The sequence below is a fragment of the Anoplopoma fimbria genome, chromosome 15 (assembly GCF_027596085.1).
Source record: "Anoplopoma fimbria isolate UVic2021 breed Golden Eagle Sablefish chromosome 15, Afim_UVic_2022, whole genome shotgun sequence".
NCBI classification, from domain to species: domain Eukaryota; kingdom Metazoa; phylum Chordata; class Actinopteri; order Perciformes; family Anoplopomatidae; genus Anoplopoma; species Anoplopoma fimbria.
In genome coordinates, this window is record NC_072463.1 from 13,116,622 (window position 1) to 13,141,338 (window position 24,717).

The following is a 24,717-nucleotide window of genomic DNA, read 5'->3' on the forward strand; positions in this document are numbered from 1 at the left end:
AGAAGCAGACAGAAGCAGACAGGTCCATCTGGGTTTTTAAAACCTCTTGCCTTGCAGTTTTTTCGACCCAGGAGGGAAAGCGGATTTTGGATTTTGTCATTGGATCTGGGCCCTTCCACATGTTGTGAATCGATTATTCTTCAGATGGTTGTTGGATGGCCACACCTGTGGTGTCACTCAGATGTTTTGTCTCTGGGGTCGTGTCTGTGTTAAGCTCTGGTTCATCTTGTCTTCTACTTCTCAGCATTGAATGTAGCACTCAAAGATGAAAGTCCAACTCTATTTGCATTGCTTCTTTTTTTGTGCGTGTGCTACAGCAATCATATCCGCTCTGTAAAACACCTCTTCAGCATGACGTTGAATGTTACAGTGATAAACTGCATAAACTGATCCTGCTGTTCTAATTTAAGAAGTAAACTCTATTTTTACTCACATTTTAGGCACATTATGTTCTTTATACTATGAGATTTTAAATAAAAAATGTAGATGTTTAAATCTAAGCGACGAGCTCCAAGCAAGGGGTAGCTCCAAAGTTACCCCGAGCCTTCCAAACCCCACCCAGAGTAGGTTGCAGCGTATCGACGTGGAGGAAATGCGTCCGACGATATTTGAGTTAGATCATCACCATGGCAGGTTGATTCATGTCTGATTTGATTGGCTGGCTAATGCACAAACTGCTTCCACCTAACTATCATCTGGCCAAGCGGTTGGTCCCCCACTTCTGTTTTACCGATCTATCATCCGACATGCTGATACATTTGACCAGTCGTCCAAAAATCAGTACAACCAGACCTCGAGCAGTCACTCTGTCTGGACACAGCGCTGTCATAAAGAGCCAATGCAGCGAGGCGAGGAGCCGTGCTACTGGGGGAGGAAATCAAGAAAAATAAAGAATAACATAACATGGTGCGTTTCCATGGCAACAGGAGACGGGATTATTGTTATGAAAGCCTTTCCTGAGGAGCAGAGTGAGACTCAATGGAGCCTCTAGAGTGGGAGCGACAGATCTGGGCCAAACGGAGGAGTAAACCACCTCCACGTGTCCTCGCCTCCATAATGGCGTCCTCCACCAGAGACTGCACAGTGCTCACTCAGCTTACACTGTTAGCGGGAAGATACTTTAGACGACTCAAAAATGTTGGACGGAAAATCCTTAGCTCGCCAAAACATCAGAAGCATTATCACATGTATAACCTTTGAGCAACCTCTACTAACTTCTTTGCTACTTCATGAAAAATGCATGAGCATAGAATAAGTAATGTGGCAAAAGAGATGACTTCTTGTCCTTGGTTTGTACCTGACAAAACTAATATCGCAGAATAAGCATGTGTGGGATCCATCTTTGGTTCCCTTGTGTAAACATTCCCTCTCCTCCGGAAAATGTGCAACAACTCATCCTGGAGAAAGTTCTAAACCTGCTTCCAAGTCCACCATAAACCCATACGAAAGCCCCCTTGCCAACAACTGAACTTGACAACCTCATGCAAATGAGCCTGGAAGCAATCGCCGCTGATTTAGACACAACGAACAAAGGCCACATCAGAGGAGCTAATGGATCGAACCAGTTAAACTACAAAGTCGCAGCTGGCTGGAGAATTTCCTGACGGCAAATGTGCCGCCGTTCTGGGTTCTGTTTTTTGGGGGTATTTTGAGTGCTTTTTAAACAGTTTCTTTCCACCAGCGTTTCAAGGCCTGCACGCATAGTTGTTACATAGGCCATGTGTTACCATATTGAAATGACTTAGGTTTATTTAGGTAATTGAGAATGGGTCCTGCTCAGTTGTTTTTTAGCGTTTGGACACATGTCTCACTGGTGGCAGCTTGGTTCTTCAGAAAGAAGAAAGTGTGAGGTTGTTTGGGGACAACAGGACGTGCATTTCCGAGTTTCAGCTGACGGCGGTGAGCGCATTGCGTTTCCCGTTGATTGTGGTCGCAATGTGTCGACGCATTTGCAAGGGCCTTGAACGCAACTACGCAGTGCCACTGAAGCACTGCAGAGTGAAGTCTTTAAGAAAGAAACAAGTTCATACTGATTACAACATGCAACAGATTTGGAGGCACTCATGGTAGAGAATCTGCTGTGGAGTCAAACGCAATGGCTCATCTTATATCTTAGTGGATAAAGAAAGAAGTCTGACTCAGCTTTTTTTGCATCGAGGTTGCAAACGAATGCCCCAAATTGCTTCTGCGATTATTAAAAAGGAATACCCTGTCCTTCCCCCAGCTGTGTGTTGAGATGAGCGAGGATATAATGCACAGTACATCCAGCCAAACTGGTGCATCTGAATCAGGTCTTCTAGGCCAACATCTGGCGAGCACGGCGCTGGCAGACGTCAGATTAGTGTGTGTTCTCTCTGCCCTCTTTTTTTTCTGTCTGAAAAAAGTATTCCCTGTGTGGGAGGCTCATTCTCTCTTTCTCCGTCTCGTTATTTGGGACAGTTTTAATCCAACCACTCTGGGCAGCGGTCCAGCTGTCCAGCGTCAGGCGCCGCATCTGTGCGCCGCAACCTTTTAATAGCGTCCATTCCCAATCATGGTCCAAACCAGCCCCTCTCAAACATAAATCCTCTCTTTATGTTCCCTCCGGTGTGACTTTCAAGCTGGACGCCAATCCAAAAACGGGAGAGGGAATGGAAATGTTCTCCACCCTCCGAGCGAGTTTCCTCCACAGCTTACGCCCTGGGATGTGCCATCCTTCTTTTATGTTTCCCTCCTTCCTTCCTTTTGCACTAGATCAACTGGCTTCCCCCTTTTCTAATGTTCACTTCCTACCTCTGCTGTAAAGCCGGCTCTCGCTGCCCTGAACAGGCCTTATCATGGAAGTGGTCAAGCCATGTTTGGATGAAGGGAGAGGCAGCGTTGACTGATTCATCAAAGAGAGGATACCATGACTCATCTGAATGCTGCAAAGTGGTGTGAGCCCAGTTTGTGTGGGTGGGTGGGTGTGTGTGTGATTTGTTTAAGGAAAGAGAGCAGATAAGGTTAAGAAGTTGGTCTTTGACCTTTTCTTGGTTGTGGTAAATGATTCAGTCTTTGACTTGTGCGGCTGGGCCTGGTGCAGCACACACACACACACACACACACACACACACACACACACACACACACACACACACACACACACACACACACACCAACCAATAATGGCAGCTACAGCTTCCTGTGGGTTCCCTGGAGGCCTCATATGACTTCCTGCCATCTTGCCTGTCTTTCCTCTGCCTTCCTGTCTCGCCCAAAGACTGCTGGATATATATATATATGTGTGTGTGTGTGTGTGTGTGTGTGTGTGTGTGTGTGTGTGTGTGTGTGTGTGTGTGTGTGTGTGTGTGTGTGTGTGTGTGTGTGTGTGTGTGTGTGTGTGTGTGTGTGTGTGTGTGTGTGTGTGTGTGTGTGTGTGTGTGTGTGTGTGTGTGTGTCAGTGCTACGGCAGACAGACCCTCTCAGACTGTACTGTAAGACTTCACATGAGGTAAAGACATTCGTGTGCACTCGGGGAAATGCCCCTTCAGAGATGCACTTGTGTGTGAAAAGGATGTCATTCTTCGGACCACACACATTTCCCATTCTCAATCAGTTGTCACAGGGACACTCCCACTCCTCCGATAGACCAGTCACTCACACCTACTCACTCACCGACCCCGCTTCCCTCTTGTATATTTAGTTTCTCTCACATTTCTGTGTTAGTTGGCCTTGCTTCCATATTTATCTTAAATGCACACACCTATACACCACTGCTTTGTACCCACCCCCACCACTGCAGTTCGTCTTTGTGCACTTGGAGTAGACATATAGTAGTCTAAACAACAGAAGCCGGTATTTAGGTTTCCCCACTCTGCTCTGACTTCACTCCCATGAGTAATTGCGACTCAGCCCTTTCTCTTTCTTCACACTCTTTCCATATAGTGTAGATAAGAACTATAAATCTCCCACAGACATCCATTGTATCGTCCGACTCGTGTTATGTCATACAAATGAATTCATATACGCAAGTCTTGACAAATGTGCTAAGATATCATCATCATCATCATCATCATCATCATCATCATCCCTGGGGGGGTAATGCAGAACATCATGTATCTTCACCTCTAAGATCTCTGAGTGATTCCTGCTCTGAAATGTTGGCATTTAGAAGACTTTGCCAAGCATTTTGGGAAACACACTTACTTCAAGAGTAAGATGGTGGGTGGCTGCCAGTGTTTAAACTAGCTAAGCATAAAGACTGGAGGCAAGGGGAAACGGCTAGTCTGGCTCTCAAAAAAGTGTAAATGTGTCAAAAATCAAGACAATGCAGAGGTCCCTTAAACTTGCATTCTAGCTACTGACCAGCAGGGGGCGACTGATTGTATAGAAGTCTATGAGAAATTGACTCTACTTCTCTCTCGATTTATTACCTCAGTAAACATTGTAAACATAAGTTTATGGTCTCATCTCTAGTTTCAAGTCTTCTTCAACACATTTTGATGTTAATATAGTAAATGATGGTCCCATTTGCAGTCAAATAGACCATAAAGTAGGGTATGCTTTAGGGTGGGGCTATCTTGTGATGGACAGATCGCTACCATAGTGTTGTTTTCGACTTACAAATTCAACCCTTTCACAGTGTGTTTTCAGTTCATGAAAGTAGAAACATTTTGGTTGTACTAAGCTCCACCCTCTTGCGTTCCTTCTGGTTGAAAAATATGCCAAGATGGCAACGCCCAATTGTCGAACTCTAGGAGGTCAAGGATGAATTAGTTACAGCACGGTGGCTAGGTTAGCCTTCTTCTATACAGTCTAAGTCATGCTTAGCTCACACTGGCAGCCTCAGTTTCTTGAGGAACAGAAATTTGAATGACAGGGCAGGTCAGTCGGTCTGCAGCGGACACGGCAGTCAAAGCTATAAACCGCAACACCCTTTTTTAATTTGAAAACATTATTCAATAGGCAGCTGTGGAGGAAATATGAAAAAAGAGGTTGAGAAGCCTTAGGTATGCATACCTTCCCCTCTCAGGCAGCAGGTGTTACAATATTAGTTTTGGTTTATGTGAAATCCCAACTGGAACGTGCTGGCGAAAAGTATACGGGGGTACATCAAGGGAAGGTTTCATAGCAAAGTGGTTAAGTTTTGTTTTGGATGATTGAGAGACGGCCTGGCTGGTTTCTTTTGGACCATGTGATGCCGATGTAGTGTCCGAGCAAGTTTCGAAGATGTTCGGGCGGTGGAGGGTGGAAAAAAGAAATGGTTAAATATTGCAGAACTGGAAAGAAAAGTCCTCTGTATTCCTCTGATTCAAATACAGACTGTACCACTTCTGCCTGGCAGGAACTAAATAAAACATGCAGTCCTCATTTCGAAATCTCCAGATACATTAGCCCTCAGCCCACCCTGCCACTCCTTTCCTGCTTTCCGGTTCTTGCTGCGATACTTTACCATTACCCTATTCCTACATCCTAAATCTTATGTAAAGGCCTTATGTAATCATAGGCCTGAGGAATAGATAGAGAGAGCAAGAAGGAGCACGGAGATCATTTGCCGGACTCGCCTCCCAGCTGGTTCAAATCCAAGGAGGTCTCATTCTCACTGAGCAGCTTCCAGTATCATCTCCTCCAAACAGCAGCAGCTTGGACGGCAGGGCTTTGACCCGGCAACCAGGCGAAGTGCCAGAGACTATCTGGCTTCCCGGCCTCCGTTTCTAAGACCGAGGATGCGGAGAGAGGAACGCGGTCCAACCCCAAAGATTGAAGGAAGGAGAGACGGGGATGAGATTGTTTAGCTCTACAGGATGGCTAGTTTTCTGCTTGACACTCACAGAGCCACGAATAACAGCAGCATGCATTTATCGTAGCAGGTAATGTAGACCCTGGATGATGAAGTCTGGGTGTGGGTCACAATACATCCTTGAATTCACGCTGCTGAGATGAAAAAAGCTTTGACTAAAGATTCTAAAGCTTCTTTGTGGTTTCTATCTGCATTAGACCCCCTTGAAGCTCACACCCTTCACATTTTCCTTCTTCTTGCCGAAGCCACAATAATGCTGCTGCTGGGTATCCCATTGAAAGGACTGGGTGAGAGATGATGTCATCCTTCATAGTGTTGGATACTTGGAATGTGGGCCACCTCAGCCTAACCCGCCCAGCTGAATGGATGAAAACAAACTGTGAATCTACTGGCCGGCTTTAAGGGGCCCCACCTCTGGCACTGGTAGCCATCTTCACTTTGGGGGGCCCAGGAGGCCTGGCATTTCTGGCTGACGTCATGGTAGCAAAACCATTATGATGAGATTAGTTTGAGCTTGAGCACAAAGCCCTTGCGCTATATAGCATCTCATCCTCTCCCCTATTTTTTTTGTTTCGTGCTTATCCGTTTCCAGAACCACATTAGCCCCCTTTTGTCTTTCTCACTTTCTGTCACCTTCCTCCATCCCTCTCCTCCTGCCTTGCATCAAAAATGTATCCATCCCTTTAATTCCAAGACCCTGCTTTTCCTCCCCGGCTGGCAGTGACACTCATTTCCTGGCCTCATATGCATTTCAAAAGGTGCAGGAGGCTCCTTGTACCGAGCTGAAGAATTGAGCAGAGCAGCAGGGTGAATATTAAAACACCCCTCTGTGGTCCGCGGGGACTAGCTGTCCGACAGTGGGAGGGTTAGACAATCAAGTGTCCCTGTGTAAACTCAACTCATCCAGTGATCTGCAGTCACTGCTAAAGTGTTTTGCTCTGTATTGCCAAAGGGATAACAAAGCAAAAGGATTGTGAGATTGTGTCCTGCAGGATAGGGTGAGCGTGTCTCCCGGTGATTACTTTAAACGCTGATTGACCACTATGTCTTAATTTAATACGGATAACTCTATATGACCTACGTAAGTAAACGACACCATCCACAGAAAGATTGGCCATTCCCATGTAGTTATTCCTAATGTCACCGGCTCACATTCTGGCGAAATTAGATGAAATCATATTGGAGGTGGAGAGCTCCGGAGTGGCAGCGGATCCTCCTCCGGCCAGGTGGTAGCCAACAGCGACACCACACAGCTGGAGGCCCAGGTCCTATTGCCGAGGCCCGCTGGAAGGAAAGGAGTTAAAGGACAACCAGGGTCACAGCGGACTGTCAGAGCCTGCTGCAGGAAAATGAGCGTTTTTGGCGCTCGGAGCTATTCCCGCTTTTGTCCACAGGGACCTCCAAATTAAAGTTTCTATTAGTTGCCTCAATTATCGCATTTTTAGTTGATGTGTTGTACGTAAATTTGATCTAATCCAATCGCAAATTCAATTAAATGTTTTGAAAATTATTACTGTGTGGATAAAACTTCCTCCCCCTGTTGTTGCAGGATGAACTGGACCTGACGGATAAGAACAGGGAGGCCATGTTTGCGCTGCCCGATGAGAAGAAATGGCAGATCTACTGCAGCAAGAAGAAGGTGAGTCGGCCCCTGCCGTGCTTTACTCTACATCGGCTCTAATCTCTGGCTGGCCCTCAGTTGACGGGCTGCCTGAACCCACGGTTTAGAGCTGAACTGTCAGCACTGAATGTTATTGAGGGACAGAACCCATTTTGAATCAGTTCAGCTATGCAGTCGGCCTCCTTTCCAGCTCCTCATTTTGTAAACATCTACCCATATGTTGCGATAGTTTCCATCCGTGCAATACGGTACGTCCACACATACATGCAAACAACACCCTCAAGCCCCCCCTATCTCCAGATCTCCCTCCCCACGTTGGAGCAAGCAATTTTCTGTTTCAGAATTGTCAACATACCATGGGAGCTCTAGAACATTCTGGTCAGCCCTCTCTTTCACCCCTTTCCCCTCGCCAAAACTTCATTCGTTCTCTCAATACCCTTTAGCATGTCTCTCCACAACAACTCCGGTCTCGCTTTGTGGTCAAATATCCAGCAGGAAATGACATTGTGCTCTGAGAAAAAGGGGGACTTCCCCCCCACCCCACCTCCTCCCTTTCAATAGCAAATAGAGTAAATAGTCATAAACCCTCCCCTGTGTCTCTCTGCTAATTTGTTTTTTGGCTGAGGGTTTTGTGTTGGGAGCAGGGTGAGGATGGGACCCCTCCTTTCTCTTTCCATGGCATGCAGGCTCAGCTCAGCTCATATGATAGACTCTGACAACCGTTTAAAAAAAAGGAGTAAACACACACCGCTTAGTGTGTGTGTGTGTGTGTGTGCGTGCACACCTGCATGTGTAAAAGTTTGTACTTGTATTCAGGTGGGTATTGAGTTACGAGGAAAAGAAGAGCAGTGGAACTGCGGGGTGTTTAGAGGGATGTCAAGGCGAGGATGGAAGCTGGAGCACCACACCAGTTTACAGTGAAATGTAATACAGGTCAAAAATAATACACGGGAGGATGTAATCTTTCTTTCTTATACATTATGATAACACACGCAGTGGGCTGTTCCCTTTGAAAGTATTGCATAGTTTCAAAGGGAACCCACATAAAAGGCGCAAGTTCAATAATAGTCCAGTATCAGTTATTCAATATCTCACTGGAGCAGCCACAGACGTTTATGAGGACTCTTCGTGCCGTAGTTAGGAGGTAGTGGAAACCAAATTTTGGCACCAGCTAGGGCATACTGGAACCAAAATGGTTTGCTGTGCGCGCCGAAGCCGGGTTCAGAGGTAGGATATATCAGTTTGTCGTTCCTGCCCTGTCTCTCCCAGTCAGAAATAATTTCCTCTGCAAGGTTAAGGTGAAAAAAAACAGCTGCGTGTCCAGGCCAGGAAACAGAGAGCAAAACCCCGGGCTAACAGTGCACAGCGGAAGGCTGGAAGAAAAACCAAACAAACCCCTCATTCATGGATAGAGGCGGCGTAATGGAGAATGAGGAAGAAAAAACAACTGGCGTGCAATATCGGAAAATAACCTGCATGTCTGTGTGTGTGTCTGTCCTCACCACACACGCCCACACAAACATGAACATGCTTATACGTAGGAAAAGACGCAAGTCATTCAGACGTAAACCACACACACACACACACACACACACACACACACACACACACACACACACACACACACACACACACACACACACACACACACACACACACACACACACACACACACACACACACACAGACGTGCCCTGTGTTCCTGAGAAATACAGCATGACAGTGATTTTGAATGGAGAGCAGAGGACAGCAGAACTTCCCTCAGCCGTTACTGTCGGCGACAAACACTGGTTCTCTTGTTTCCTCCAGCCAAAGCGACGGCTCCAGTTGTTGTGGTTAGATAACACTTTGGAGGGAACCATGGAAGGCACGACAAAGGGACAAACTAACTTTGTTCACCTGCAACACAAACACAATTACCACAGACCACGTAAGCTTTGCCAGAACCACTTCCTCACCGTCCAGAGAAATCATTCCAAATCTAATGATTTTTATGTTTCCACATAAGAGCTAATAAAACCACTTAACCGTCTTGATTCGCAAACACAAAATCTCAGATGGAGTTTTCAGTAGAACTACAAAGATTGGTTGGTTTTACCCACTAAGGCTTCCCCAAATCTACAAGTAGCAGCGTTACTTGTTTAACTACATTTCTTAGTAGTTTGGTAGATTTTCAGTGACTTTGCTCTTTTATTGATCAAGTAGTGCTGAAGCGTCCACACAAGCTACATTTTTCCGAGCATTTCTGAGGCTCAAGCGCAGCGGAGCGTTCTGCTGCGGTCTGAAATATGACTGCTAAGGAGCTGAGAGGAAGTGACACCACCGCCACAGATGGACGTGTCTTTGTAGCCAACAGAGGCACTTCTGTATAACAGTGACATCATGTACCAATCCTTGGACTGATGCATATGACTTTCTGCTGCAGGAAATACAGACACGCCAGCTTGTGTTTACTTGATGGCAAGATGGCAAAGGGTGAAGATGGAGACACATTTAATACAGAGGGAGTCTCCGTGGCCGTATGTGTAGGCCCATGGCCACATACGCTGTTTTATTTAGGGATGCACCAATACTGATATCGTGCCGATAATATTGGCATCAATGGGGACAAATAAAGTCCCGACCAATTTTTTGCTGAACTTGAATTCTAATTCCTGTTCATTTTTAGGATTTCTTTCTCTTTTTACCAAGTAGCTGCTGTACAATTCATTCTTTTATAATAAATAACAATTCAGTAGATTTAAATCCATGTATTTATTTGTTACATTTTGTTCTACAAAGTTAGGAATGCTATAATCAAGCCTGATGTTCCCCTACATATAAAAGAACAATCCCAGTCACTTCCACACAGTGAGGCAGTTAGCTTATTAGTTAAACACTGGGAACAAATGGGTATTCTGTATCGGGATTTAAAAAATTGGACCGAGTTCAATTATATTGGTGTGCTATACACATTGCAGAACACAAAACATTAGCGCAAGGCACGTGGATATGTGCTAAGGTAGTAGGATGCATGATTTTCCATGGATGTTGGATTTAAGTGTGCATTTATAGTTGAATATGCAATATGCATTAAATGTATATTGTATTATTGGATATTACTAAGTTATGATTGCTTCAATGAAGTAAAGCTGCTGTAGCTCAGCATGCTTCATTCTGTGGGGGTAACTTCAGTGAAGCTTCATTTAATGTAGTGTAACCGGGAGCGTCGGACACAACATTGTGTGTTCAAAAGTTAGGGGGCAGAAGAACCCGAGGTGACGGAAACGGAACCAAGTATCCATTAAAAGTTGTTATGGCTAACTTGCTAACAATGAGCTACTTATGCAGACACAGCGAAAATATATGACTAATGCAACTTTAACATTGATGTTCAATACAGAACAAATAAGCTAAATGCCCCAACATCAAAATTCAAGTTGTTTTAGTTTGTTTATCAAGCACAACTGGTCCAGGTCAGTGTCTAGTTAGTGAGGTTATCAATCAGCAGTGAAGTAAGGGAATTAGCGTAAACATGGTCTCTGTGTTCCTTGACTAACTCGAACATCTTGTCCAGGCCTTCGGGCTTTACATAAGCTAACAGTATCTGCACCGCTGATCGCAGCCACCCAGTCAGCCACAGCCAGGGGTGTAGGGTGTCTGTCTATATGTGTGTGTGTCTGTGTGTGTGAGGAAAAGTGGACTTCATTCTTGGTAAGCGTGAGAAAGACGGCATGTACACATGTTTAGTGAATCAGAGATGGCATGAGTGTATTGCATCCCTGCTTGTGAGTGAGGAAGGGGTGTGTGTGTGTGTGTGTGTGTGTGTGTGTGTGTGTGTGTGTGTGTGTGTGTGTGTGTGTGTGTGTGTGTGTTGTTTTGTGTTTTTTTGTTTTGTTTTTTTTCAAGCCTGACTCGCGTCCAGCAGCCCCCAGGTAGAGAACATAATGTTACATCTAATAGCTCCTGATAATCATTCAGTGCTGGGAGCCAAACAGGGTCTCCTGACTCCCATTAGTAGTGCTGCACTGACACACACTCACACGCTGTTTTCACTTCATGCTCACACAATATGGCCCTTTTATCAGTGTCAAAACACTGACACACACACACACACAGAAAACTAGCATCATGTACTGTCCTAAATTACCCTAAAAAGAAGTATAGCTCTATAATATCAGCTTGCTGTCAAGAAAGCATCCAAACGCAGGTTATCCTCCTATCTGAGATGCTGTGATGGACCACATGCACCTACACATGGGTGGCATAACGTGGCAGCAGTATGTCTTCAATTATTAACCGCATGCACCTTATCCCCACCGCTGAAACTATCGTGAACTCCAGGCAAATATTTCTGTGCTAGAACGTGTGTAATGTTAGCTACCTGTAAGCGGCGGCGGCGGCGAGCGTTACATAATCTTCCAGAATTCAATATCCTGTCCATTTCCTGCCTCTGGAGGTGAGACTTTATATCCCGGCTTCCATAGATAAATATTCCACGCAGAGAGATCGGCTCTGTGGAATGTCAGACAATCCCCCTTTGCACGGACGGGAACATGTTGTGGTGACAGCTGGAGCAGAGAGTAGAGAAAAATATGCTTTTATATGTACATGACGGGAGAACCTACAGGTGAATATAAAGCCAGGTTCAAACATCTTGGCTCATTTTTTGACATATTAGAATCAAAGGATTTGGGGAATTTTGGATATTTCTTAATAAATACAAAAAAATATATATTTTAGGAATACTATAAATCATGCATGAACAAAGCCCTCTGTAAAAACCTTCAGAATATATGTTTAAACTGGAAAGTTTGGTGAATGTAACTGCTACTGAAGTGGAGATTTCTGCCTTAATAACTTAATGTGAGGGGTGTCTTTGAATGTACAGTATTCCATTCAGTCTTGTGCAGCTTGCCGGTGCTGTCATGGTTTTTGGGACAGCTCATAAGAGCCCCCCCACACATTTACAGCCGGGGTCCCCCAGGACCTCTCTGAGCACATGGGAACGGAGTTAGAGGCGCCCGACATGCACTCCAATTGTCAGAGAAACTGGATGTATAGATCCTGGCCAGTCTTAGACCAAGAAGAGTAGTTGGGCTACACTTGAAGGAGCAACCGGGCCAAGTCGTCTACCAAAGCCTCAAAGACTGGAACACATAAAAGTTAATCAGTGCCGCTGTCAGACCGTTTGTTAGGCAAGAACACAACGTGCTTGTGGCATGGTATTACTTCTCTTTACCATTCCATTGGTCTTGCTAGTCTTTTAGAATTGAGCGATACGTGTTTCAAGAAGTCCAGGAGTAGTTCCTGAGACTTTTACTGGAAATGTGCATAGGTTTCATTACAATCTGTGAGTTCAATCATCATTGTCAGTCAAACCTTGTCAAGGAGGTTTGAATTATTCTAGTCTGCCTTTTGCATTGACGGCAGGGGAGCTGAAATATGTAATTTCATCTGCTCTTTCAACAGGTGCCTCGTGAAGCCAACCGGCTGCCAAACACGCAGGGAAATATTGTTGAACCCCGGCTTTAGTCAAGTACTTGGCTCTTCTGAGGAACAATATATCCCTCAGCAGATGGTTGAAACAAAAAGGAACACCTTGTAGAAATAATACCCGATACACTGCTGGGGATTCCTGTCCTCTTTTTACCTGCTGCAACCTGGATTGTTAATCATATTTAACGTCACCAGACATGAGGAATGCACGTTGTAGTGGAAGTGTGTAATTGCTGTAATAGAATGACGGGGGTGACCTTAAACTGTCGCAGTGGAGCACGCGACTGGATTGTGGATAGAGGAGCACTCGCTATATGTTTATATATACATACATATAAACTATATGTGGAGTGCTCTTACACTCATGTGTGTACACAAACTCCCTCTCCATTCATACCAAAGGCCTGCTGTTTTCGACAGGCTCCACTCATTGGAGTCTGGCTTCTTTTCACGCCATTTTTAACACCAGCCATCGTCTGTGATTAACTCCCTGTCTGGTTTGATCAGGAACACAATAACAGCCTTCACATCACCTCACCCTTTTTTCGAAATCCCATTAAAACTGCAAATATTCAGGAAGTGTATGAACTGATACGACCGGGCTCATGTTGAAACCGTTTTTTAATTTGTCCCAAAACGAGATGAAAATTGCAGCACTTTACACAAGCTTGTGAAACTGCCAGAGTAAACGCTGCGTTGGACTCAACATGTTTTTGAGGGCGTGTTCAGCGGCTGTAATTGGGCTGAAGGGCCAGAGAAAGAGGCGGTTAAGTTGTTAATCTCAGCGTCAGGATCTGTCTGGCATCACGTCCCGAGCGCGTCGGCAGTATAGTGGAAGCGACGGCCAGCTTAAAAACACAAGCTGAGTAGTACAGTGAGTTCTATTGTTTTTGTTTTCTCTGGTTGTTAGAGCTCTTTAGCTTGGGCTCAAATGCTGGCAAGGGCCACAGCTTCAGAGGGTTTTATGTCCAAGGACTATTAGTGGAGTTTGTCTGACTTAATCAACCCTACATTTTATTTGCTTTCTGCTATGTTGAACCACGATACAAGCATTAAAGCAACATTTTAGAAATGGAAGGATTTGGGTGGCATAGATTTTAGATTTTCTATATCAAGAAGGAACACAGAGCAGATTGATGAAATCTTGCTGCAGCATGAATGCTGTTGTAGTGAATAAAGTTGTTTCACTTGTTATGTAAGCAGTCAGAGCTTACATTGCCCCTGATGGCTGCAACGTTAACTAATCGTCGCCCAAATAATCTGTTGGTGGATCATCATTATGATGCTTTTTATAATGTGTTTATCATTCTAAGCAGATCTACTGCCATGGGATGTATTGTTTCTCATATTATGGTCTGGGCATAGAGTAATTGAGTTGATAGATCCAGCTAACTATCTGCTCCTACAGCTTGATGCCGGTTTAAGTAGCTTTGTGGAGGAAGGGGATCTTCTCTCAGATCCCTTTCAGATCTTCCCTCAGGTTATTTATTACCTCAGTAAACATGAGTTTATGCTCTCAATCTCTAGTTTCAAGTCTTTCTTCAATACAGCATGATGTTCATTTATTAAATTATGGTCCCATTTAGAGTCAAATAGACCATAAAGCAGGAAATGCTTTTGGGTCGGGCTACCTTGTGATTGACAGGTTGCTACCACAGAGTTGTCCAGAAGTGGGAGTCATCTGTGTTTTGGAATTACAACTTTAACCCTTTCACAGTGTGTCTTAAATTTGTGAAAATTAATTGTAACTTTTTGGTAGACTAAAAACCTCTCTCTTCTGGTTGCAAAAACCAAGATGGCAACGGCCAAAAACCAAGATGGCCAGAATGACCACTCTCAAGGCTTCGGAACGAAAGTTCACAGACAAATGGGTGATGTCACAGTGACTTTGCCCACTTCTTTTATACAGCCTATGGTCATTGCTCTGCCTTTAGACCACATTTTAGAAAAACAGAGTTATTTTTTTAAAAGTTCCCTTTTCATTTTGGGACCAAGTAAAATTGTTGACATATGTTGAGATTTAAATATGTCAAAGAATTCTTCTCTTATCCCCAAAAACTGTGCAATTTTGCGTGAATGTGGCATCCTGTGACTTTCCAACTCTAGCTGATGTGCACACAGTAACAAAAACAACGACCATGCTGCACCAGAGCTCTAAGCCTCGGCTAAACAAGGCCAGATGTGAGCAAGGAACATGGGCTCTTTATTCCCCCGTGCCTTGGTTTGCTCGTGGCATCACGCTTCCTCGGATTGGCCAAGACAAATTGATATCAGACAGAGCTATTTCAAAATTGTTCAAATAGCTCTGTCTGATATTGTGGAGTGCACTTCATTCCTCAAGGCAGTTCTTCTTTCCCTCTCTCTCTCTCTCTCTCTCTCTCTCTCTCTCTCTCTCTCTCTCTCTCTCTCTCTTTTTTCTTTCTCCAAGTAATAAAAGCTAAGACATGTGAATATTTTGAGATGTTGTGACCCAGTTATTGTGGACTGGACTGCCTGATCCATTTAGTCCTCATGTGGATGCTGACGTGTGCAGCTAAGGTAGAAAGTTGAACGATGAAACTAAAGAAGTAAGTGTGGTGTAGAAACAAGACCAACAGTCAAAGGCCTACTAGCTGCCCTGCTTTGTTCATCACAGCCCATCAAGGTTTTGGCAAAAAATTTACAAACTACTAATGATCTCACTACTCTTGACATACCTTACCTCTAGTGAGGTTAAAAGTATAGAGATTGTCAAGAGCATGAGCAGAAAAGTTACGAAGTTTCTGAAATGAAGAAGGGTTAATCATCTGTAGAGCGTAGGTGTTTTCTGTAAGTTCCGTGGCTGTCTCCCCGGGAAGATTTTGATAGTTGCCGTATATAGTGCTCCCGGAAACGTCAAGGCTTCACCATAAACATTAGGACTCATGATCCGAGGTTGATCTCTGAAAAGACCTCCGCATCGCTCAAGAAGTGCTTTATCAATCCCTGATATGATTTATACACTCTGCTGTTGTTATTCATTTCAAACTCTCACACACATGCGCACACAGGACTTGGGGTGGGGCAATGTAGGATGTTAGCACAGGTTGCAAGCAAGGAGTTAGGGTTTTTGGTGCCTTGCTTAAGGGCACCTTAGCAGTGTGGTAGGCAGGATTACGAACGATGATCAAATCATCTTGCTACATAACTAGCTTGCTACCTTGTTGCATTAATGAAACGATATAAATATAACAGCAAACACCAACACAGGCTGAGTAATTGAAGTCATGCTGACATTTTCATCCAAGACCACTACAGGAGCAAGAAGAAAGCAGATGTTTGATGTTTGTGTATGTGTAAGTTTCATTGGGTTTCAAGATGCAAGTGATGCTAAAGTGAATCTGTCTGTCTTTGTGTCCATTCACAGGAGCAAGAGGACCCCAACAAGCTGGCCACCAGCTGGCCCGACTACTACATTGACCGCATCAACTCCATGGCTGCTGTAAGTCAAACACAATGTCTGAATGTTGAAATGCCCAAATGATTAAGATATAGCTTCCACACTTAAATCTAAATCTGATCACTATTATAATGTCACTCACTGACTGACCATCTGACCACTACTCCTTAGAGGTCACTGTTCACTCAGTCATTGGCTCTCTTGGCTCACTTTTTATCGCCTCCCTGCCGACTGCTTGTTCTATTCGCACGACCACATTCCTCTTGCCGTGACCCCCAGCATTCTCACACACACACTGTGATGACAAACAGGCCATTTACACACTCAGCAGTTCAGTCAGAGGGGATCGACTGTCAAACACACGGAGCAAAGCCAGGGTGATGATATTTATTACTTTCTAGCCAGCATGACTGCCAATAAAAACAGCATGATACCATCACAAGACTGACGTTTTGTTGCGTGAGTTGTATTATTTGATTGTACATTCGGCCACTGACCAGTTTAGGCTGGTGACCTCTGACCCTGAGCCCATATGTGGACGATAAGTTGGCTTCCAAATGTTTGGAAAGCATAAAACATGACATTTTCAGAAGGGTTGTTTAAAGGGGTAGTTTGGATGTTTTGAAGTTGGGTTGTATGAGGTACTTATCCAAAGTTGGTGTATTACCTACAGTAGATGGAGTTTGGAGAAACAGACAGGAGTACCTCAATGGGAGCAAAGCAGCATTTTATACACCTAAAAAGGTGTATGAAAGCTATTAAGATAATGTCCACCAGTCTCCATTGGTTTTAACCTCCCAGACCATGGGGATTGCTGGTCTACTGCTGCCTTGATCAGTTAGTTTGTTGTGTTATTGCGTGACTTTGTTGAATCCAAACTAACCATAGTCACATGGTTATACAAAGAAACTGATTGAGGCAGAGATAGACCAGCAGCATCGGTGTATAGTGAGGTAAAACTTTTATTTTTTTGAGTCTGGTGGCTTTGAAGAGAGCATAGATGACGGCTTTAGTACCCTGTCACAAATATCGACTGTTTAGCTGTCTCATAGCAACGTAAACCGGCTATATAGATATAAAATGTAGAACCTCAAACTAATATGAATTTGTTTTGTTTAGGGTGTCTTAAATACGTTTTGCTGCTGCCCCCACCCACAGCAGTACATTAAGTTGCTCCCATGCGGTTTGTTTCTCCAAACTGGTGGCACGCTGACCGCCATCAACTGTCGATAATACACTAACAATGGACAAGTACCTCATTCAACCCTGCTTCAAAAAATCCAAACTATCCCTTTAAGGATGACATGCAAGTATGGTTTTAGAGACTAGCAAGTCATTTTAGGAGACAGGCTTCAGCCTCTCGTGTCAGTTATGGACTTTTTAACATTCCAATGCGTTGTTTTTTTTTATTTATTCTTTTCTTTCTCATCTACCCAAGCAGACCAACACTTAATCCATTTACAAGTTGTTCCAGGCCATGGATCAGATAAACAGTTGGACCATAACTTACACAGACCACCATAAACATACCGTAGGGCCAAAAAGTAATGGCATTTAATATCTGTTTATTGCCGTGTTGTTTGTTTTTCTGGCAAACACGATGTACCCTATAGCAACGACCCATGTTGGAGGCTGCTGTTTTTACAGCTGTTTTTGTTTACTGGCTCCTCTCGAGAAGGAGCGACTTCTGAACAGTACCTGAGCTTTGTGTTGAAGTCTGAAGAAACAATTTACCGTCATACTCATAGGAGCCCAGACAGCACACACACGCACAGTATTTTAAGTGTAGTCGAGAAAAAGTGCTGATTTGTGAGATGCCAAGAATTTAAAATCCACCAGGGCTGCAGCGGTGCCTCTCTGCTATTAGGTGTCAGACACGCTGTCAAAGCTATGTTTCAGCCTGCCGTTTTCTTTTTTACTATGTCTCCTGCAAAACAAGTCTGTAAGTCATGTGTAAGGAGTCTACAGTATATAAAACCCTGACATTTTCATACTTTGTGCCAGTGTGATGAGATGCTTGCATTCATTTGGTCCAGACATGTTGTAGAAGCTGTAAGTAATTACGCATATATTGGGGGAATGAACTTCAAATTGGATATGTATTCACATAATAAGCTTATTAAATCATATTGCATTAATGGCAGAAAAATGAATCTTCACAATGAAGATTATGACTCTTTAATAGATTAAATAATGTGTTGAGAATTTTTTTTTTGCATTCTCCATTCCTTCTTATTGCACAAGCAGTCAACTTCAGCACAGTCTCCCTTTATTCACAATACCCCCACCAATGTCCTTTCCTTATTGAACATTCTTTTTCCCTTTCCCACTATCAATCTTCCATTTTTCTTCGCCAGACAGCGCTTGACAAGAGAGCGTTCTAACATTTGGAGGTTCTCTGCCCGTCCATGACTTCACGTCTTGGCTCTGAGGCGAGCTCGCCAGGGGCAGCCCTTCCACAGTAGCTGAGTTATTGGATGAGGTCATTTTCGCCGGCCTGAGAGATTACTGTACAACCGGCTTCTTGACGTTCATTCATAAAACCACGTCAGAGCCCCAAGGTTGTTCGCTGGCTGTTCAGTGATGAATTCAAACATCCTCTTGACTCTGAAAGGCGTTTCTGTATTCTTGCAGTGTCCATGCTGGTGTGTTGAGCATCAGGCTGATTGCTGTTAAACAGAGAAGCAGATCAAACACAGAGGCGAGGGGAAGAGCCTCATGTATGCTCATGATGGGAAGAATCACACAGAACTCAGCTGTTGTTTGTTTTGCAGCTTCTCAAAATAGGAACTTAGCCTCTACCTTACAAAATGCTTTCAAATGTAATATAGTGTTGTTGCTACAGACTGATTTCATTTTTTTTTTAATTCAGTAGTTAATTTAGTGAAGGTCTGCTTTAAATTGTGCACATTTGTTACACTACATTTGAAATTCCATCTTAGCCATAGACTCTGTAGAAGCAGCTTTTTATTGGCCTTCGCCATCTTGGTTCTTTGGAACCAGAAATAAGACCAGAGGGTGAAGTACAACCGAACACTGAATAAGACATTTTTGTGGACCAAAATGATACAATTAACTTTCATGAAGGGAAAACAAACTGAGAAAGGGTTAAAGTTGAGAGACAAAAACATGGATAACTCTCAGACAGGACAACGCCATGGTAGCGACCTGTCAATCACAAGGTAGCCCCGCCCTAAAGCATACCCAGCTATATGTTGTATTTTACTCTAAATGGGACCATAGTTTACTGTATGAATATCATGCTGTATTGAAGAAGACTTTAAACTAGAGATTGAGACCATAAACTCATGTTTAGAGTCCTTTTCTCATAGACTTATTTTTCCAACCAGAGGAGTCGCCCCCTGCTGGTCATTAGATAGAATGCAGGCTTAAGACACTTCTGCATTAGCTTCACTTTTCAGACCCGGAGGTTGCAGCCCGACTTATTTCTATGCAGCTTTACACAGCTTCATAGTGAGTTCCCAGCAGCTTGTATCAGTAGTAAAACTAAAGCAGAGTAGCAAAGCTTCTGTTTTGAGAAGCTATTTGCCGTTTACAAGCTGCATTGCTAAACTGTGACTTTTAAAAAATGTGATTGTTAACAAACTGACTGGCACTCAGTTGAACTCTGACTGTAACTGTTTAAACAGCGCTCAACTTTCCGATCACATCATTCCACTCAATTTCAGCTGTTGGTTTCTAGCCACATAGGAACAATAGGATAATAGCTGGATTTCAACTCGCATGTTGTTAGCCTAATTGGGTTTAATGCCTTAGGCATTTGCATGACTATTTAAACTTAAATAATGTTGTTTGCGTTCATTCATAATGAACAATTACCTTTTTCTTTACTTGGCGCACCAGTGACCCACATGTTCCTAATTAAGGTTTTGATGAGCTGCACTCATCACTCACTCAGTTAACAAGGCACTGACGACTAGCTCCGAGGCATAGTTCTGGCTCTGAGGGGTCACTTCCCATAATAAGGATTTGGGGAAGTACCTTCTGCTGGTTTACCAACTAGCTATAATAGTATCAGTATGTGCATTTGGCCACAGGTTCCAATGAGCTTACAAATAGCAGATGTAGGAAGGAGCCGCTTGGCGAGACTCATTGACACGATGAACTGGCTCACAGCACGACCAAATCATCCACTCTCCCCAACACTTATTGAGTCCAACGTCCCATCGATGATGAACATATTCCTTCAGAGAAAACAGGAGCCAGAGCCTTTACTTCTTGGCACAGGGGTCCCTGAACCATCTGGACTTGAGGCTAAGTCGACAGGATGGATGTTTTGACTGCACTGTTTCTAGATTAAACACTCTCACACAGTGGACAGACCGGAGCTGTTGTTAGGTAGTCAAACACGAGGTCCCGCTTCAGTTAGCTGTGTAGCTGCTGTTAGTATAAAGTGTCCCAGTTGCACCCAATTTTGACCTTTATGCCTTTTTTAAAAAAGGGATTGGACAACAGGGTCACATTCAAGTAAATATTTAGTTCAAGGCGAGTTAACGGGCAGTCACTGTGACTAGCTTACTCTACTGCTGAAACGAATGCTGTTTGAACCTCAGACCTTGGCAGTGAGCTGCCTTGGAGAAAGCCTGGAGAGGCTAAACAGAAGCCCTGTGGCCTTGACTAATGGGAGCACAGCAGCTCTTTGATGTTAGTGAGGGGGAGCCTTTAAGTGATGCAGAAATGAATTAACACCACCGCCGGTCAAAGTGTTGTTTTTTTTTTATGATTTGTTATATGCTTGATTGGAGCTAATTGCCTGCATGACTTCTTTTGGCATGTTGTATAGCTCCATGCAGTGCTTTAAAAGGAAAGCAACATTGGAGAGGGGGGCTACTAATTAGGCTTTGATTACCTGTGATGATAAGTCTTATTGAAACAAACACGTTAATTTGTAAAGAGGAGGAAATGTGTTCTATTCATGGCTGCTAAATTAAGATTAACATTCAGATGTTGGTTCTGTAGGAATTCAGTCCAGTCGCCACGGAAACTGTTGCTGTTGTAATTTTCTGGAGACCACGTAGTATATTCAGTGAACGTTATTATAATTTACGTGGTATGATAACGAATACACCAAGCCGTAAAAGTCCACTGAGGGCTGATAGGAGGGGTGTTGGGTGGGTCAAGCACCCTTTCACCCAGGAGACTGCTGTTTGGGTCCTGTTTGAAACCAAAAGCAAACGTTGACTCTGGGCTTGTTACTTAATGTTGTTATGCTTGAAACGTAAGGTTACGTAAGAAAGTCTGCCAAGGCAGATTGTTATTTCCTTACTCTAGTCCTGTTGTTACTGTTGCTACACAACATTGCTACCCTACGTTGCTACCCTACGTTGTTACCCTACGTTGTTACCCTATGTCGTTATGTTACGTTGTTACCCTACGTTGTTACCCTACGTTGTTACCCTATGTCGTTATGTTACGTTGTTACCCTACGTTGTCGCGCTACACCACGATGCTTTGTTTTTCACAATGTTAATCATGTGGCATTGTGAAACATACTTTTTTGTTCAGAAACATCAACATTCAACGTATTTTGTGTGCAGAAATGTTAAATGTCAGCATTTTTTCTGGCTTGTCTGTCAGCAATCTTGTCCTCAGGTAGGTTGCCCAGTGGCACCTCGCTTTAAAGCTGAAAATTCAGATATTAATCGTCTATCTTTCCACTAAATTACAATTAATTTCTTCCCATTTCTGCAGATGCAGACCCTTTTTGCCTTCGATGAGGAGGAAATGGAAATGAGAAACAAGGTGGTGGAAGATCTGAAGACAGCACTTCGGACCCAACCGATGAGGTAAGCAAATCTCTCGCCTGTCCAACTGAAGTGTAACCTTTTCCTTTGGTGCAGGCAGCACAGAGCTCTGCATTGATCGGTTCTCCTTCATGTTCATGCATTCCGGCCGTTGGACGTGTTGAGGTAAAACCGCACATGTGAAATCTAGTTAACAATGTAGCATGCTACAAAAAGATTGACTTTCCATGAGGTCTGTCTCTTGTCACGGCAGGATTACAGTAAAAAGGGCCTTTTTAATAATACACCCCATAATATTTTGAGATCTACCCTCCTATATTTCCCTTCCCTGACATGGTCATCAGCCGCTGTTAGGCCTCACTCATCACCACAAAGAAGCATTCAAGGACATCGGACAGCCCACTAATACAAAATGCCTCCCTCTCCCCGTCAGCAGCTCCTTTAAAGTTCTCCATCAGCCTGGGCCAGTTGTTTGATGCAGTGGTCTGGACCAAAGCGGGGGTGTTGAGTTTTCTCAAGGGGAGCTTCGAAGTGACAAACCTAATGTGCAGAGTGACAGAAAACCCAGGGCAGCCTAAGAGTCTGGGTCATGTCTGGGTTATATATATGTGTGTGTGTGTGTGTGTGTGTGTGTGTGTGTGTGTGTGTGTGTGTGTGTGTGTGTGTGTGTGTGTGTGTGTGTGTGTGTGTGTGTGTGTGTGTGTGTGTGTGTGTGTGTGTGTGTGTGTGTGTGTGTGTGTGTGTGTGTGTGTGTATGCATGGTTGTGTTTGTATCAGCGCATGTATGGGTATCCAAACCACTATAACTAGGAACAAGGCTGGTGAGCAGCTGCTTGAGTCCAGCAGGAAGAATGGCAGGAAGTTGTACTGCCAAAGTAAAAGTATTTTGGAATGTTGCTGCTTTTGGACTTTAAAATTGATTTGATATGCATACATTTCTTGTGATAATTGTACAAAAATCAGTTGACCATTGAACTTCTTCTGTATTGCGTGAGTTTTCACAGCCTCTTAATGATGTTGCAGCGCTGTACGTCTTCATCAGGGTTACAAATGGCCGAATGTCAGCGTTATTCTCTTTATCAAAAGACACAACATTTGAATTCGTCTAGCAGGAGAAATAGCTTCCCAGGTACCCCAATGGCATTTTTGTTACCTGTAAGGTAAATCAGTAGATTTACTCTTTTATTGCCTTTATGTGATAGTAAGGATAACATGCAACAAAGGCCCCAAGCTGACAAAGTACACCAAATGTTCTGAATAGACTGTATGATGTAGATGAGGGAACTATACACTCATCAAATCTGGTTTATCACCTGAACCTGCTCTGATGCTTCTCTCCACCGTTCCAGATAGGGACTATGTATCTGAACTATGAACACTGACTATCACAGACATTCATGATCAGGAAAGACATTCCAGTGAGTGGAATAATGTCATGTTTTTTTACGTTACCTGGCATTACAGCAAAGCAAAATTAGGCACAAACAACATATAACAATACTGTACATCGCCATGACATTTCCATAATGGTAACTCCGGTGAAGCATCGAATGCTGACACTTCAGTAAAGAAACTATTCTGAACTATTCCATCACACAGGAGTTGGCCAAGTGTGGACCTGCTGCTCTGTAGTTCAGGTGACACATCGCTCATTTGCGTGTGAATCTGTAGATAATTATTCACACAAAAAACAGGGCTAGCAGCAAGCAGCAGGGAAAGCAACATTTCTTAGGAATTATACTGTCATGAAGACGTCCTTATCCATTATGAGGACGCTTATTTACATATTTATTCAGCTACTTTAGTTTGGACAGTTTAGACGGCAAAGTGAAATGAATTATGGCAGCATTTGGAACTTTTCCAATCACAAAACTCAATATTGATACATACTACATGCACCGTTTTGACAGTTTGCAGGGGTTTGTGCCGCTCCGTGTTTCTCTCTTACTCATTATCTCCTTGAATGGTATTCAAGTGTACTTAATGACTCAATCGACACGGTTCAGTAATGCACCTGCACCCTCCGCTGTTCGCAGAGTGAGTTATTGCTCATTAGCACGCAGACGTTTTTGAGTACTGCAGCAGTGATGTGGGTAGCAGGTGTGTCCCACAGATTATGGGTGTTCAGGGGAAAAGCCTGGGCGCTGTTTTAATGTCCCGCCAAGTCTGGCCTCTGTGACAAATGGGCTTCAGCTTCACCTAAAGCATCGGCAGTACGTGTCATTCTCTGTCCCTGTGTGTATACTGTAAGCTTGGGGTGGCATAACTATAGCAGGTGTGCCAACTGCAGGCCAAGGTTAAAAATACACTACAATATAGATTGAGTACTTTTAAAATAAACTGCACTGCATTGCATATCCTAGTTTAAACGCAATTCAATGTAGTGAAATGATCCCTGTCTTTTGTCGATGGTTGTGTCATAATATTTGACGGATTAACATTGTACGTATGTACTTGCATCCTAATTGTTTAAGGGGGCCTTAGGCCACAAACAGAACACATTAGGTAAAATTGCCTGTTTTACTTATTTATAGATTAACACAAAACATTATAATGTTTTAATACTTAGGCCATGGACTGTATTGGAGTTTAAACATATTCATTTAGATTTAGAGCATCAGATAAATAAATATATATTGTTATGTGGGCACACCAATAAAAGACTATAATGTAAAAC

At 43.6% G+C, this 24,717-nt stretch overlaps 1 protein-coding gene across 3 annotated transcripts in view; it reads left to right on the forward strand.

Annotated features, from left to right (window-relative positions):
* Window positions 1–24,717, forward strand: part of daam2 (dishevelled associated activator of morphogenesis 2) — a 94,400-nt gene that overhangs the window by 36,680 nt on the left and 33,003 nt on the right. For all 3 annotated transcript variants that reach the window (XM_054613397.1, XM_054613399.1, XM_054613398.1), the window contains exons 3-5: window positions 7,308–7,397; window positions 16,243–16,317; window positions 21,988–22,082. In XM_054613397.1, coding sequence (XP_054469372.1) covers window positions 7,308–7,397; window positions 16,243–16,317; window positions 21,988–22,082 — 260 coding nt within the window. The remainder of the gene's footprint in view (window positions 1–7,307; window positions 7,398–16,242; window positions 16,318–21,987; window positions 22,083–24,717) is intronic.